Below are 14,703 nucleotides of genomic sequence, written 5' to 3'. Positions count from 1 at the left end.
AATGATACAAAATTTTTTATCATTGATGCTTTATATTCACCACAATCGAAAAGAAATTTGTTGAGTTTTAATGATATATATTCCCATGGGTATGATACTCAAACAATGAATGAAGGGAATGAGAAATATATGTGTCTTATCACATATAAATCAGGAAAGAAATATGTGATTGAAAAACTACCAATGCTCCCTACTGGATTGCATTATACACATATAAGTTCCATTGAATCAAACATGGTAGTTGATAATTCTTCGATATTAACCAATTGGCATGATCGATTGGGACATCCTGGTTCAACAATGATGCGAAGAATTATAGAAAATACACATGGTCATCCACTGAAAGACCAGAAGATCTTTCAGAATAATAAGTTTCAATGTAAAGCATGTTCTCTTGGAAAACTTATTATAAGACCATCACCAGTCAAAATCCAAACTGAATCACCAATGTTTCTTGAACTTATTCAGGGTGATATTTGTGGACCAATCCATCCACCATGTGGATCATTTAGATACTTTATGGTATTGATTGATGCCTCCAGCAGATGGTCACATGTATGTTTATTGTCAAATCGAAATGTTGCATTTGCAAGATTACTTGCTCAAATAATAAAATTGAGGAATCAATTTCCCGATTATACAATCAAGAAAATTAAACTTGATAATGCTGGTGAATTTACTTCACAGACTTTCAATGATTATTGTATGTCTATGAGAATCATTGTTGAGCATTCTGTTGCTCATGTACATACACAGAATGGATTGGCTGAATCATTGATTAAACATCTGCAAATGATTGCTAGACCAATGATTATGAAAACAAAGCTCTCTATTTCTATATGGGGACATGCAATTTTACATGCTGCTGCATTAATTCGTATCAGACCAAGTGCATATCATAAATATTCCCCATTGCAGCTTGCATTTGGTAAAGAACCAGACATTTCTCATCCGAGAATTTTTGGATGTATGGTGTATATGCCTATTGCACCACCGCAACGAAAGAAAATGGGACCTCAAAGAAAGGTTGGAATTTATATCGGTTATGATAGTCCATCAATCATTCGATATCTTGAACCTCAGACAGGCGACGTGTTCACAGCACGTTTTGCTGATTGTCATTTTAATAGGAAATCTTCCCAATGTTAGGGGGAGAACAGAAACATACCGAAAAGGAAATTACATGGTATGTATCATCATTGTTACATATGGATCCAAGAACAAAACAATGTGAAAAAGATGTACAGCAAATTGTGCACTTGCAAAGAATAGAAAATCAAATATCAGATGCATTTGCAGACACAAAAGGGGTAACTAAATCATATATACATGCTGCAAACGCCCCTGCTCGAATTGAAATTCCAAAGAAACAAATTGAAGATACTCATGATGTCATTAAACGCCTTAAGCGTGGAAGGCCAGTCGGTTCCAAGGATAAAAATCCTCGAAAAAGAAAATTCATTGAGAAACACGATGATCGCAAAATAGAGAATGATGTTCCTGAAGAAACACATGATGATCATAAAATAGAGAATGATGTTCCTGAAGAAACACATGACGATGAAAATGTTCTGTCAGAATCACAAACTGACGAGAATTGTGAAATCTCTATCAATTATATTAATACTGGAAAAATATGGAACCGAAAAGATATAGAAGAAATTGATGATACATTTTCTTATAATGTGGCAATCGACATCATAAATGATAACGAAGATCATGAACCAAAATCTTTTGGTGAATGTAAAAATCGGCAGGATTGGATAAAATGGAAAGATGTCATCTAGGTTGAATTAAATTCGCTAAATAAACGTAATGTTTTTGGATCTATAGTCCTTACACCTGAAGGTGTAAAACCTGTTGGATACAAATGGGTTTTTATTCGAAAGCGAAATGAGAAAAATGAAATAGTAAGATATAAAGCTCGACTTGTTGCACAAGGTTTTTCTCAAAGGCCTGAAATTGATTATGAATAAACGTATTCTCCTGTGATGGATGCAATTACGTTTCGGTATTTGATTAGCTTGGCGGTATCTGAAAATTTAGAAATGCGTCTTATGGATGTTGTTACAGCTTACTTATATGGATCACTTGATAGTAATATATATATGAAAATCCCTGAAGGATTTAAGATGCCTGAAGCACAAAGTTCAAAACCCATGGAATGTTATTCTGTGAAATTACAAAGATCATTATATGGGTTAAAGCAATCAGGTCGAATGTGGTATAATCGACTAAGTGATCACTTGATGAAAAAGGGATATGTAAATAATTCAATATGCCCTTGTGTTTTCATTAAGAAAACAACATCCGGATGCGTAATTATTGCTGTATATGTTGATGATTTAAACATCATTGGAACGAATAAAGAAATTCAAGAAGTTGTGTCATACTTGAAGGAAGAATTTGAAATGAAGGATCTTGGAAAAACCAAGTATTGTCTGGGTTTACAAATTGAACAAAAAGAATGTGGAATGTTTGTTCACAAGACAAATTATACAGAAAAGATCCTTAAACGTTTTAATATGGATAAAGCAAATCCTTTAAGTACTCCAATGGTTGTTAGATCATTAAACATAGAAAAGGATCCATTCCGTCCATGTAAAGATGATGAAGATATTCTTGGTCCAGAAGTACCATATCTAAGTGCCATCGGTGCCCTTATGTACCTTACAAATTGTACAAGGCCTGATATATCTTTTGCCGTGAATCTGTTGGCAAGATTTAGCACATATCCAACAAATAGACACTGGAACGGAATTAAACATATATTCCGTTATCTACGAGGAACGACAGACTTGGGACTTTTGTATTCAAAAGATGCTAATCCAAGTATAATTGGTTATGCTGATGCTGGATACATATCTGATCCACACAAGGCACGTTCCCAAACTGGATATGTATTTACTCGTGGAGGCACTGCAATATCTTGGCGTTCTTAGAAACAAACGCTCGTAACAACTTCATCAAATCATGCCGAGATTATTGCACTACATGAAGCAAGTCGTGAATGTGTGTGGTTAAAATCAATGACCCAACATATCCAAATTTCATGCGGATTATCATCTGATGAGAAGCCTGTGATACTATATGAAGATAATGCTGCATGTGTTGCTCAAATGAAAGAAGGATACATAAAAAGCGACAGAACTAAACATATTCCTCCTAATGTTCTTCGCATTCACCAAGGAGCTTGAGAAGAATAAATGTATTGATGTTCGTCATATTCAATCAAGTGAAAATTCATTAGATCTCTTCACAAAGGCATTTCCTACGTCAATATTCAGAAAGCACATATATAATATTGGGATGCGCAATCTACGAAATTTGTGAAGAATTGTTCATGTCAACATCAGGGGGAGTTTACGTGACTGCACTCTTTTTCCCTTACTATGGTTTTTATCCCAATGGGTTTTTCCAAGCAAGGTTTTTAACGAGGACAGTACAAAAACACGTAATGAAGACATCATCGTATCATGATCATCATCACAAGGGGGAATATTAGAAAATAATATTTAAAATGTGTGTATTGAATATTTGAATGTTGAATATTTGAATGTTGAAAATAAGAGTTGTAAATATTGAAAATTAGTGTGTGATGATGTAGGTAATGATGTATTTTATTTTTGGATTATTTGTAAAGATTTCCTATAAATAGATCTCTCATTTGTGAAGAAAATCATAATTGAGTAGAGAGAAAAATATTATAAATTGTGTAGTTTGGTAAATTTTGAGAGTTTAAGATTTTTACTTTTTATCCATAAATTTTCACTTTTTCACAACAAAAGCAACGATTTTTATTTTTATTATCTACCTTTTCTTTTTCAACAAGAAATACTCCACATAAGTTTGATTGATATTCTCTTGCCCCGGCACAATTTCCATAAATCTCTCACCTGCATCAGAAAATTGTTGCTTCAGAACATCATGAGCAATCAAGCCGAATCTTCCGATTCGTAAGTGTTTCTATTCATTCTCAGATCTCTGTTGATACTTGTTCCTTTTCCTGGGTTTTGTTGAATTTTTTCGGGTTTCTGTTTTTGTGTGCAGGAAAGGTACGAAAAGGGATTTCAGTACCGCTATTCTGGAGAGGAAGAAGGCGGCTAATCGATTAGTGGTTGATGAGGCTGTCAATGATGATAACTCTGTGGTGTCGCTTCACCCTGAAACTATGGAAAAGCTTCAGCTTTTTCGGGGAGACACTATCTTGATCAAGGTTTACCTTTTTCCCCTTCCTTTTCGAATTTTGGTCTCGATAATTTTGTGGGTTTTGTTGCCTTTTTCTCTGTTGTCCTTGAATTGAGTTTCAGAGGGAGTGGCAGGAGTAGGATACTCTGAATTTGGAAATCGTAGCTGGGCTACTGTGATTCTGCTATTTGTATTTTGTGTATCGTGAAGTGGCTTGAAGCTAAATTTATCCTTGTTTGAGTAACAATTGCTGTTCTTTAAATATTGATTTCTTGGTGTTTGATTAATATTTTCATACGGGGGTGTATCTTTGCAACTTGTGTATTCACAAATTGTGTTTGCGTTATCGCCAAAGCTACTGGTGATGCATTTTTCACTAACAGTGATTGAAACTCTACTTTCCAAATTGTTTCGTATACCATGGGCAACTTAGATTTAGTTGCTTTTGTTTTCTGTCTTGTAATTTACAGAGTGACTTGTGCTTTAATTGGTACTTCAGATATTTTTACCATAAATTAATTTCACCATTTCCTGCTGCCACTTGGAATCTGAAGAATCCAATTTATGAGTTATATTACATGGATTTATTTATATGTTATTTTAGAGTTTATTTCCTAGTTGTTTGTTAAAATTGTGATACAGGGTAAGAAAAGAAAGGATACAATTTGCATTGCCCTTGCTGATGATACTTGTGATGAACCCAAGATTCGGATGAACAAGGTTGTTAGAAACAACCTTAGGGTTAGGCTTGGAGATGTGGTTTCTGTCCATCAATGTGCTGATGTGAAATATGGGAAGCGAGTCCACATTCTTCCAGTAGACGATACAATTGAAGGGGTTACAGGAAATCTTTTCGATGCTTACCTGAAACGTAAGTTCGTAATTTTATTAATTTAGATCTCTCGTGTATGAAATTAATCTGGAAAATATCCAATTGGAAGTTGCTTCCCCCTTATTTTTCTGGTATGTCTAACTTTTCCTATCGTACACGCAGCATACTTCCTTGAAGCATACCGACCGGTAAGGAAAGGCGACCTGTTTCTCGTGAGAGGAGGAATGAGAAGCGTAGAGTTCAAGATTATTGAGACCGATCCTTTAGAATACTGTGTTGTTGCCCCTGATACTGAAATATTCTGTGAGGGAGAGCCAGTAAAAAGGGAGGATGAGGACCGTCTGGATGAGGTTGGCTATGACGATGTTGGCGGTGTTCGCAAACAAATGGCTCAAATCCGTGAGTTGGTCGAGCTGCCACTTAGGCACCCACAGCTTTTTAAATCAATTGGTGTCAAGCCTCCAAAAGGAATACTACTTTATGGACCTCCGGGATCTGGAAAGACCTTAATAGCCCGAGCTGTGGCTAACGAAACTGGTGCTTTCTTCTTTTGCATCAATGGACCAGAAATAATGTCTAAATTGGCTGGAGAAAGTGAAAGCAATCTAAGGAAGGCATTTGAGGAAGCTGAGAAGAATGCTCCATCTATCATATTCATCGATGAACTTGATTCAATCGCCCCCAAGAGAGAGAAAACACATGGAGAGGTTGAGAGAAGGATAGTTTCCCAACTCCTGACGTTGATGGATGGACTCAAATCTCGCGCTCATGTCATTGTAATTGGTGCCACAAACCGTCCCAATAGCATTGATGCTGCTCTGAGGAGGTTCGGGAGATTTGATCGGGAAATTGACATTGGTGTTCCTGATGAAGTTGGGCGTCTTGAAGTACTTCGTATCCACACAAAGAACATGAAACTTGCTGAAGATGTAAAGCTCAAATTTTGTATCTTTTCATTGAATTTAATACCTTCTGTACTTATCATAGCTTTTGTTTTTAACCTTCTGAAATCTTATTTTTTTTTGTTACTTTATCGCTTATTTTGTTTTGCCAATCTAATCTCTGATGATATTGCAGGTTGATTTGGAAAAAATTTCCAAGAACACACATGGCTATGTTGGTGCAGACCTGGCTGCTCTATGCACCGAGGCTGCACTTCAATGCATCAGGGAGAAGATGGATGTGATCGACTTGGAGGACGATTCCATTGATGCAGAAATACTGAACTCCATGGCTGTTACTAATGAACATTTTGAGACCGCTCTTGGAACAAGCAATCCCTCGGCGCTACGTGAAACAGTATGTGTAACTCCTATTGAACCTTGTTAGTTGAATTTTTCATTTTGACCAACATCTTAATTAATGAATCATTGAGGGTTGTAGGTGGTTGAAGTTCCTAATGTTAGCTGGGAAGATGTTGGAGGCCTTGAAAATGTCAAGCGTGAGCTCCAAGAGGTATTTGTATTTCAAGATATTGATGCCCATTGTCTTAAATTTATAGTTCTATGTTTTGCTAGATTGGAAGTTAACTCATTCTTTGATGCACCATTTTTTCTTGCAGACTGTTCAATATCCGGTGGAGCATCCTGAGAAGTTTGAAAAGTTTGGCATGTCACCTTCTAAGGGAGTTCTTTTTTATGGGCCTCCTGGATGTGGAAAGACTTTACTGGCCAAGGCCATTGCCAATGAATGTCAGGCCAATTTTATCAGTGTCAAGGGTCCTGAATTGCTTACTATGTGGTTTGGAGAGAGTGAGGCCAATGTTCGAGAAATCTTTGACAAGGCTCGTCAATCTGCTCCTTGTGTCCTATTTTTCGATGAATTGGACTCAATTGCAACTCAGGTTCTTTTCACTTTCAATGTGTATCTGCGGTATCCATGCTGTATGCTTTTTCTGTCTCACACAGTTGGATTCTTTTTATCTTTCAGAGAGGAAGCAGTGCAGGAGATGGTGGTGGTGCTGCTGACCGAGTACTGAATCAACTTCTTACCGAAATGGATGGCATGAATGCCAAGAAAACGGTTTTCATTATTGGCGCTACCAACAGACCAGATATAATTGATCCTGCGCTGCTACGTCCCGGTCGTCTTGATCAATTGATTTATATCCCTCTTCCTGATGAGGACTCACGCCACCAAATCTTCAAAGCGAGCTTAAGAAAGTCACCTATTTCAAAAGATGTGGACTTAAGAGCCCTTGCTAAATACACTCAAGGGTTCAGTGGCGCCGACATCACAGAAATATGCCAACGTGCATGCAAATATGCTATCAGAGAGAACATTGAAAAGGTTTGTCTTTTCCAGTTGCTTTGTGTTCTGGATACGTATGGCTCTTCGTTGGTTTATAGTGAATTCTATAACCATTTAGTGCTTCAATTACACATACTATCCTGTTTGTACCAACAATTTAAACGTGGCTAATTAACTGCTCGTACTATTTTAAGAAAATTTGAGGTACATTTTTACTATTATTTTTACTAATAACTATATATTTTAGTATGGCTTCAAGTACTCAAGTTCTCAATTGATCTTAATTTTCATGTATCTGATTCCTATGGATGACAAGGTGGGACAATTTTTGGGGGGGAGATTATTAGGCTACAATAATTTCCCTTACTGTTCTGTGTTGATCGCTGTGTGGGAAAATGATGGAAACATTTTTATATCGCTATATAATTTGGAAAGATTTGTCGTTTTTGATACGATTTCTAACAATTTATGATTTATATTTGTGAGATACAGAATTGAATTCTTGAGTTTGCCTTTTTAGGATATTGAAAAAGAGAGGAGAAGAAGCGAGAATCCGGAGGCCATGGAGGAGGATGTCGAAGATGAGGTGGCTGAGATAAAGGCAGCACATTTTGAGGAATCGATGAAGTATGCTCGGAGGAGTGTGAGCGATGCTGACATTCGTAAGTACCAGGCATTTTCTCAGACGTTGCAACAGTCTAGAGGATTTGGTACTGAATTCCGGTTTGCTGAGAATAGCAGCGGTGTTGCTGCATCGGATCCTTTTGCATCTTCTGCTGGTGCAGCTGATGAAGATGATCTTATAGTTAGGCTGTCTCCTTGAGTTTTAATGAATCTTATTTTATGTCCGTAACAATGGGATATGTATGTTTGTTGAGTTCAATTTTCGAACTTGTCCGCTTCTGCTTGTTAGAAGTTTACAACGTAACAGTTGGGTACTCCATACTAAACTTGTTTTGTCTTCTGTTAAATAGTTGGTTTCTAAATTAAAATTCTTATAATGCATATAATAAGCCTGAATTCTCTTCCTAATTTTTCAATTGTTTTTTACTATATTTCTCCATATCCATCAGTATTAGAAAACTTAAGAAAATTTCGGAAAGTTATGTTCTTTAAAAGGGTCTGATGCCAATTTTCGGTATTGACAAATAGTATTATTAAAGCAGTCACTTCCATTCAAAACTTTTTACTTGTTTCTCGAATGACAAATAAGCAGTTTTAGTTTTTGATCTTGTTTGTCTATTATTTATGTCAAAAATTTGTGTGAGATAGTCTCACGTGTCGTATTTTGTGAGAAATATATCTCATTTGGATCATCCATGAAAAATTATTACTTTTTATTCTAAGGGCCAGTTTGGTTGTTGTGATAGGATAAATGATGGATTGATAAATTGATGACAATTTGAATGATAATTTAAGATTGATAAATTGTGAATTTCGGTAAGGTTGATCCGTCTCACAGATAAAGATTTGTGAGATCATCTCACAAGAGACATACACATTATTTTTAAGGCATAATTTTCTTTGCATGTAGGGGTGTTAAAATGCGACACGACCCGTCAACCCGACACGACCCAACACGAGGGTTGGGTTCGGGTTGGGTGGGTTCGGGTTAGTGCCATGTTAAGCGGGTTTCGGGTTGGGTCGCGGGTTGACCCGCGAACTTTTTAAAAAAAAATTACCTATATTTTTATATATTGTATGTTTGAACAAAATTTATTGTATATTTATACGATAAATTTTCATCATTTAATATTTATTTTGCATATTTTTATTTTTTTAACAATTTTTTATTTGATTTAGTAAATATACTTTAATTTTATACCATTAAACTTTCAAATTTAAATCAGAAATTTTGTTATTATGTTTTTAAATTAAATTATTATTATTATTTTTTTGAATTTTTTCATTAATTTTTTTAAAAAATTTAAAATAAATAAATAAAATTCGGGTTAGGCGGGTTAGATGGATTGAGTTGGGTTATACGGGTTCGTGTTCGGATTGGGGGTTATCGGGATTGCTTCGGGTTCGGGTTGGGTTCGGGTTGAAAAAAAATAAAAAAAATTCTCGGGTTGACCTATCTCATATAAATAACTTAGTGCACGGACCTATCTCATGTATAATATGATTAAAATGGAGACATTTAGTCCAGGGTTGACTTAAGATATTTAAATGTTTTGTGAGTTTTTTATGATTTATTTTTTAAATAATGTATTTAAAAATGTATTTTAGAATTTTACGTAAGTAATAAAAAAAATTAATATTATAAACATATAATTAAATCGATGCATTTAAAAAGGCTGATTTGAGATATACATATATATTTAAATCAAGATGTTTAATCAACCTTATATCTTGAAATATTTATGTTATAAACATATACAATTAGAATCATTAAATTTTGTTTTGAAAATATTATTTTATTATCTCAAGATATTTAATCATTGTTGATTTGGATAACATTAAATAAACCTAGACATATTTTCCAAAATATACATATATTTTTTAATTGATGATGTCAACTTTACTTTTGACATAGAATTTTGTACGTCAAAATACAATATTTATATATTTGACAAACTTTTATATATATATATATATATATATATACACATATATATATATATTATTTATATATATATATATATTTATATTTTTTTTTCCAATTTTCAAAGTATGTTCAGCATATTTAGCTAAATGATACACGTGCTATGTATAATCGTAATATATATTTTTTTTATCTATATATAATACGTAGATAATAAGTGTTTCACGCGCAAGCGGGAGTTGAATCTGGAGGAGTTGCGGCGGCAACTACCCGCCGGCCTCTCTCCGAGTGGCTGTTCTCTGCAAACTTAAGACTCCCATGATGCAGCCCCTTCTCCTTCTCCTCCGTAGTCCACTCTTTTCCATAATAATACTCCTCGCTCCGTCTCTTACTTGGCGGCAGAAACATGCTCCCCCACTGCGGGAAATGCACCATCGCCACCGGCAACGTGCAGGACACGATCATAATCCCCATCAGGCTCAGCCCTGTCGCGGTTGAGTACTTGGAGCTAGTGAAAAACAGTAGCTGAGTTAATCCTGATCCAAAGTTTCCTCCGGCGCCCGTGAGGCCGGAGATGACTCCAAGAGATCGCCTGGAAATGAAGGGGATGATACCGAAAGTGGCTCCGCATGCGGCTTGCGCAAAAATAGAGAAAAAAATCATGGATGCTACAGATAGTGGGAGTGTGTTGGCTTGGCCCAGGCAAATACAGAAGACTCCACCTAGGGTTTGCAGAATCCAGAGGTTCCACAGCCGGCCCCGCATGCCGAACCGCTGTGCCGACTGTGTCGGACATGAGACCACCGAATGGTCGGGATACTATATTGGCCATGCCAAAGGTGGCAGCTATGGTGCCGGCTGTATGAAGGTTGAGATCAAACCTGTAATCAGAAAAAGAGAGAGGAAACAAATTAAGAAGCATGTTCGAAAATCTTGGAATCCAGTCACCCCAAAAGCTCGAATAGATTAAAATTTTTAAAATTTTACTGTGTTTCAGACATAGAACTAGTACAATGAGGAATATCTAGAACGTAAATGTTCATATCCGTTATTTGGTGGACAATATGGAGCTCACAAATGAAGTTAAGTCCAAATTAATTAAAATGAAAGAAATTGTGTTCACTAAAGATCTTGAACTAATAAAAGTTTGATACCGAATAAAAAATTACAGAAGATCGAGCTCGAGATTATTATAAATGCAAATATGCAATAATAATTTTATAAATAACATGAAAAATATATGGTGAAGCTTGACTTTAGTCGAGGGAAGAAGAAGGAGAGTAATATGAAATTTTTTTCATAAATGCCAAGAAGAAAGGCAGATCATCTAGTAGGGAAGAGGAGATTGGTTGTTTTTTTTTTTTTGCCCTTTGAGCAAGAAAAATAATATTTTATACTTATTTTTTTTTTTGAAAATTTTGTTTGATTTCCCTCTTTAATTATACCCGACTCAATGAGTTTTGTGTCCAAGTTCCAACCATTGTTAGAAATACTCAAAAAATTGTTTGATACCTGTCGAAGAAGTACTCCGCGATGACATTATCCGTCGTTAACTCGACGCCAAGTGACATACCATACAAAAGAACAAAAATCCATGTTCTGTAATTTGTTACCGCGTACCAAAGAACCTGAACAAGAAGCAACCGGCAGATGTATTTAATTTTTCCTTCCCTCGTGCTCATGTCCATTGTGTCTAAAACACAAGAATTGACTTATATATATATATGATGAAATTTCATATTATATATATAGTATGTTTACTCGATTTTTAACCGTTTATGATTATGGAAACTTTTTTCCCATAAATTGTATATGTAACTAAAGATGATCGTATTTCTATAAAATGAATCGGAAATGTAAATGAAACAAAACAAGCTATAGTTTTGAAAGGATTAAGAGGTGCACTCGAGTCATTATGGGCCGTCCAGTAAGAATAACATAAAATTTTAGCAATATATTTAAAGTTATAAAGGGATTGCCGTCAATCTTTTTTCCCTCATTAGGCAAAAACGCATTTCAGCTCCTTTTTTTTGGAGTATTTAACTTGAAAATTTGAATTCGAAGTTTCATTTTGTGAAATATATTTCCTAACATCATAGATGTTATATTTGATTTCTACGAATACGTGAAAAACTTGTAAGAATATCGAGGCAAATTATGTGACCTTAGAAAATTTATCTGTCGGAACATCTCCCTTTTTCTGCAGTGTCTCAAGATTTCCATCCGGAAGATCCTGGCCAAACCCTAAAACCAGTAATCCCATGATCACATGCATCCATCCAGGGATGAAAAAAGCGATCCTCCAGGCCGTAAATGGCGTCGCCCCACATCTCCTGATAACTTCGAAAAGCAGCGGCATCAAAAGCTGCGTCACACCGCCACCCATATTCCCCCACCCAGCCGCCGTCCCATTGACCAGTCCAATAATCTTCCCATTAAACATAGTACTCATCCAATACTGACAAGAAACGAATGTAGCTAACGAAAATCCAATCATGAATCTCACAGCAACATACCCTCCCGCCGACGAAACAAACGACATGCAGAACACGGTAGGCGCGGATAGCATGATTAAGAACGCGCAGGCATACCGCGGCCCAAGCAGATCGCAGGCGGCTCCCATTACTAGACGGGAGAAAATGCTGCCGGAGACTGATGCTATGCCTGCGTTCCCTATGTCGTGTTTCGTGAGATTTAGGTTGTCCCGGATAATTGGAATCAGGGGGGCTGCGGCGAAGGTGGATATGAAACAGGTGAAGAATGAAATCCAGGAGAGATGGAAAGTTGTCATATGCGGATTTGCAAAGGAATTGATTTTGAAAACCGTGGCTTTGTGCTCCGAATCTACTGGTAAGGTGAATGTTTTAGAAGTCGAATTCGAGGGAATTGTTTCTTCTGTGGATACAGAGAAGGCGAAGGTCTGTTCTTTTCCTGTTACTCCATGCATGGAGCTTCCAGGGGAGCCAGGTTGATCTATTTCAGCCATTAAAAATCAAGCAATTAATTCAATTCTTCTTTTTTCTGTTTTCCGTATGCTAGAGGAAAATATAGATGAAGGGGTCTATGATTTGCAGGACCTTGGCATATTTATATAATCAGATTTATAGTATGATGACATTAAAAAAATGCTATAAAAATCTTCAAAAACAGCACAATTATTGATATTTAATTCTTTAACAAATATTAATATTAATAGTTCCCAGACAGATCGATCCAAAATAAGTAATATCACTTAAATAAATTTTTACTATGTAATTTAACTATTTTAATAATGGAAAATTCTTTATTTATGTCGATTTATGACTATGCAATTGTTGAAAATCACAAAATCTTGGGAAGGGTTTGTTTTCATTTGCTTGTTTTTATTTCATTTGTTGCTATTTAAACGATACAAGCCAATTATTGTCAGTATCATCATATATAGAATGGAGACAGGCACATTTGGCATATACTTTCCAAGTTTTTCACTTTACCCTTTCGTACGTTCAAAGGTTCACTTTTTTAAATAATTGTCGTCACAATTTTCATTAGTTATTTGGAAGTTCTACCTCATGACTGAGAATTTTATTTCATTTTGTCATGGTATTATTCGAGCTTTTTAAATTTGTTGAATCTTTGCCGAATGGAAGCAAGTTTTTTATCCGAGAGGAGATGCCAATTTTTTATTTTTATTTTTTGAAAAATGATTTTTTTTATCTATTAATTTGTTCAATTTTGGATTTGATATACTGACTTTTAATTTTTGGTTATTTAACATCTGACGAATTAGCAATTTCAAATGTCATCTCAGCATTTTATTAAGTCATATTAATCTTTTCCAGTGTCTTGTCAGCGTTCTGGAGAAATAGAGTTGAAAGCCAAAAAACTCAAAGTTAGTATACAAGAATCAAAAATTTAAAACTTGATAGACCAAAACACAAAATATACAAAATTAGAGGAGAAAAATTTATTTTTTCCGTTTTTATTGTAGAATTTATAAAATCCAACATAAGAAATTACTAATTAGTATTGTATATGTACTGGAATACAACATTTTAAACCTAGTGGTGATTTGGAAGTAACACTGAGTCCCAAATGAATATATATAATGAAAACAAAAATAAAAAATTGGTCCTAGCTATAAGTCAGTCTATGTAAATTTTGTCATCTAATATATCGATAATAATTTGATCTCAGTTTGATAAAAATTGGTCCTTAACTGCGTTGTTAAAGGGTCCGCTCAAAGACAACGGTTAAAAACCGTAGTCGTAGATGAACGACAACGGTTTTTCACCTTTGTTAAACCGTTGTGTTTCAGCGGAATAGACGACGGTTAAATTTAGCGATAGTTTAAACAAAATTGTCTCTAAATTTAGCGACGGTTTTAACACAACCAGTAGCTAAAATTAGCGACAGTTTTCCATCAAATCCGTTGCTAATTTTACCTACGGTTTTTTATGATTTTCGTCGCTAATTTTACCATTAAAATAAATAAAATTTACTTTTAATAATTTAATAAATCTAAAAAAAACTTATAATCTGACTATGCTAACAATACTCATGATCTTAACCAACACTTTAAATTTACAAAAAATTAAAGCGAAAAAACTTACCTTAAATCGAAACTAAAAATCGTGTAAGAGAAAAATTTTAAGTGTTGTGAAGTAGTGTGAGGAAAATGGTCCGAAAACGCGGATATTTATAGACAATTTGGGATGGTTTTATTTCATTATATTAAACCGTCGCAAATTTAAAATTAGCGACAGTTTTGCTAAAAACGTCAAAATTGAAACTTTAGCAACGGTTTAAATGAACCGTTGTCTTTAACCAAATAAAACACTAAAACGACAACGTTTTAAAAAACCGTTGTCTTTAAGTGTTGTTGATGATATATTTTTTTTGTAGT

At 35.1% G+C, this 14,703-nt stretch overlaps 1 protein-coding gene and 1 pseudogene across 1 annotated transcript; one reads left to right on the top strand and one right to left on the bottom strand.

The window, feature by feature from the left end:
• The first annotated feature begins 3,790 nt into the window (after positions 1-3,790).
• On the top strand, positions 3,791-8,167 carry LOC142526628 (cell division control protein 48 homolog D-like). The gene is made up of 9 exons (XM_075631145.1): positions 3,791-3,956; positions 4,051-4,216; positions 4,831-5,059; positions 5,183-5,949; positions 6,098-6,319; positions 6,404-6,475; positions 6,582-6,863; positions 6,950-7,309; positions 7,791-8,167. The coding sequence occupies exons 1-9, from the start codon at positions 3,928-3,930 to the stop codon at positions 8,091-8,093; spliced, it is 2,430 nt and encodes an 809-aa protein (XP_075487260.1). The 5' UTR covers positions 3,791-3,927; the 3' UTR covers positions 8,094-8,167.
• Positions 8,168-9,943: 1,776 nt separating this feature from the next.
• LOC142537308 (high affinity nitrate transporter 2.4-like) lies at positions 9,944-12,804 on the bottom strand (annotated as a pseudogene).
• Between the last annotated feature and the right edge of the window lie 1,899 nt (positions 12,805-14,703).

This window comes from Primulina tabacum, chromosome 2, assembly GCF_025594145.1.
Source record: "Primulina tabacum isolate GXHZ01 chromosome 2, ASM2559414v2, whole genome shotgun sequence".
NCBI lineage: Eukaryota > Viridiplantae > Streptophyta > Magnoliopsida > Lamiales > Gesneriaceae > Primulina > Primulina tabacum.
This window is presented reverse-complemented; position numbering and strand designations above follow the sequence as displayed.

Coding starts and splice junctions, on each gene's coding strand:
- LOC142526628 (XM_075631145.1), top strand. CDS start 3,928: ATGAGCAATCAAGCCGAATCTTCCGATTC. Junction 6,320..6,403: donor CCTCGGCGCTACGTGAAACA/GTATGTGTAACT, acceptor TGAGGGTTGTAG/GTGGTTGAAGTTCCTAATGT. Junction 6,864..6,949: donor TGGACTCAATTGCAACTCAG/GTTCTTTTCACT, acceptor TTTATCTTTCAG/AGAGGAAGCAGTGCAGGAGA.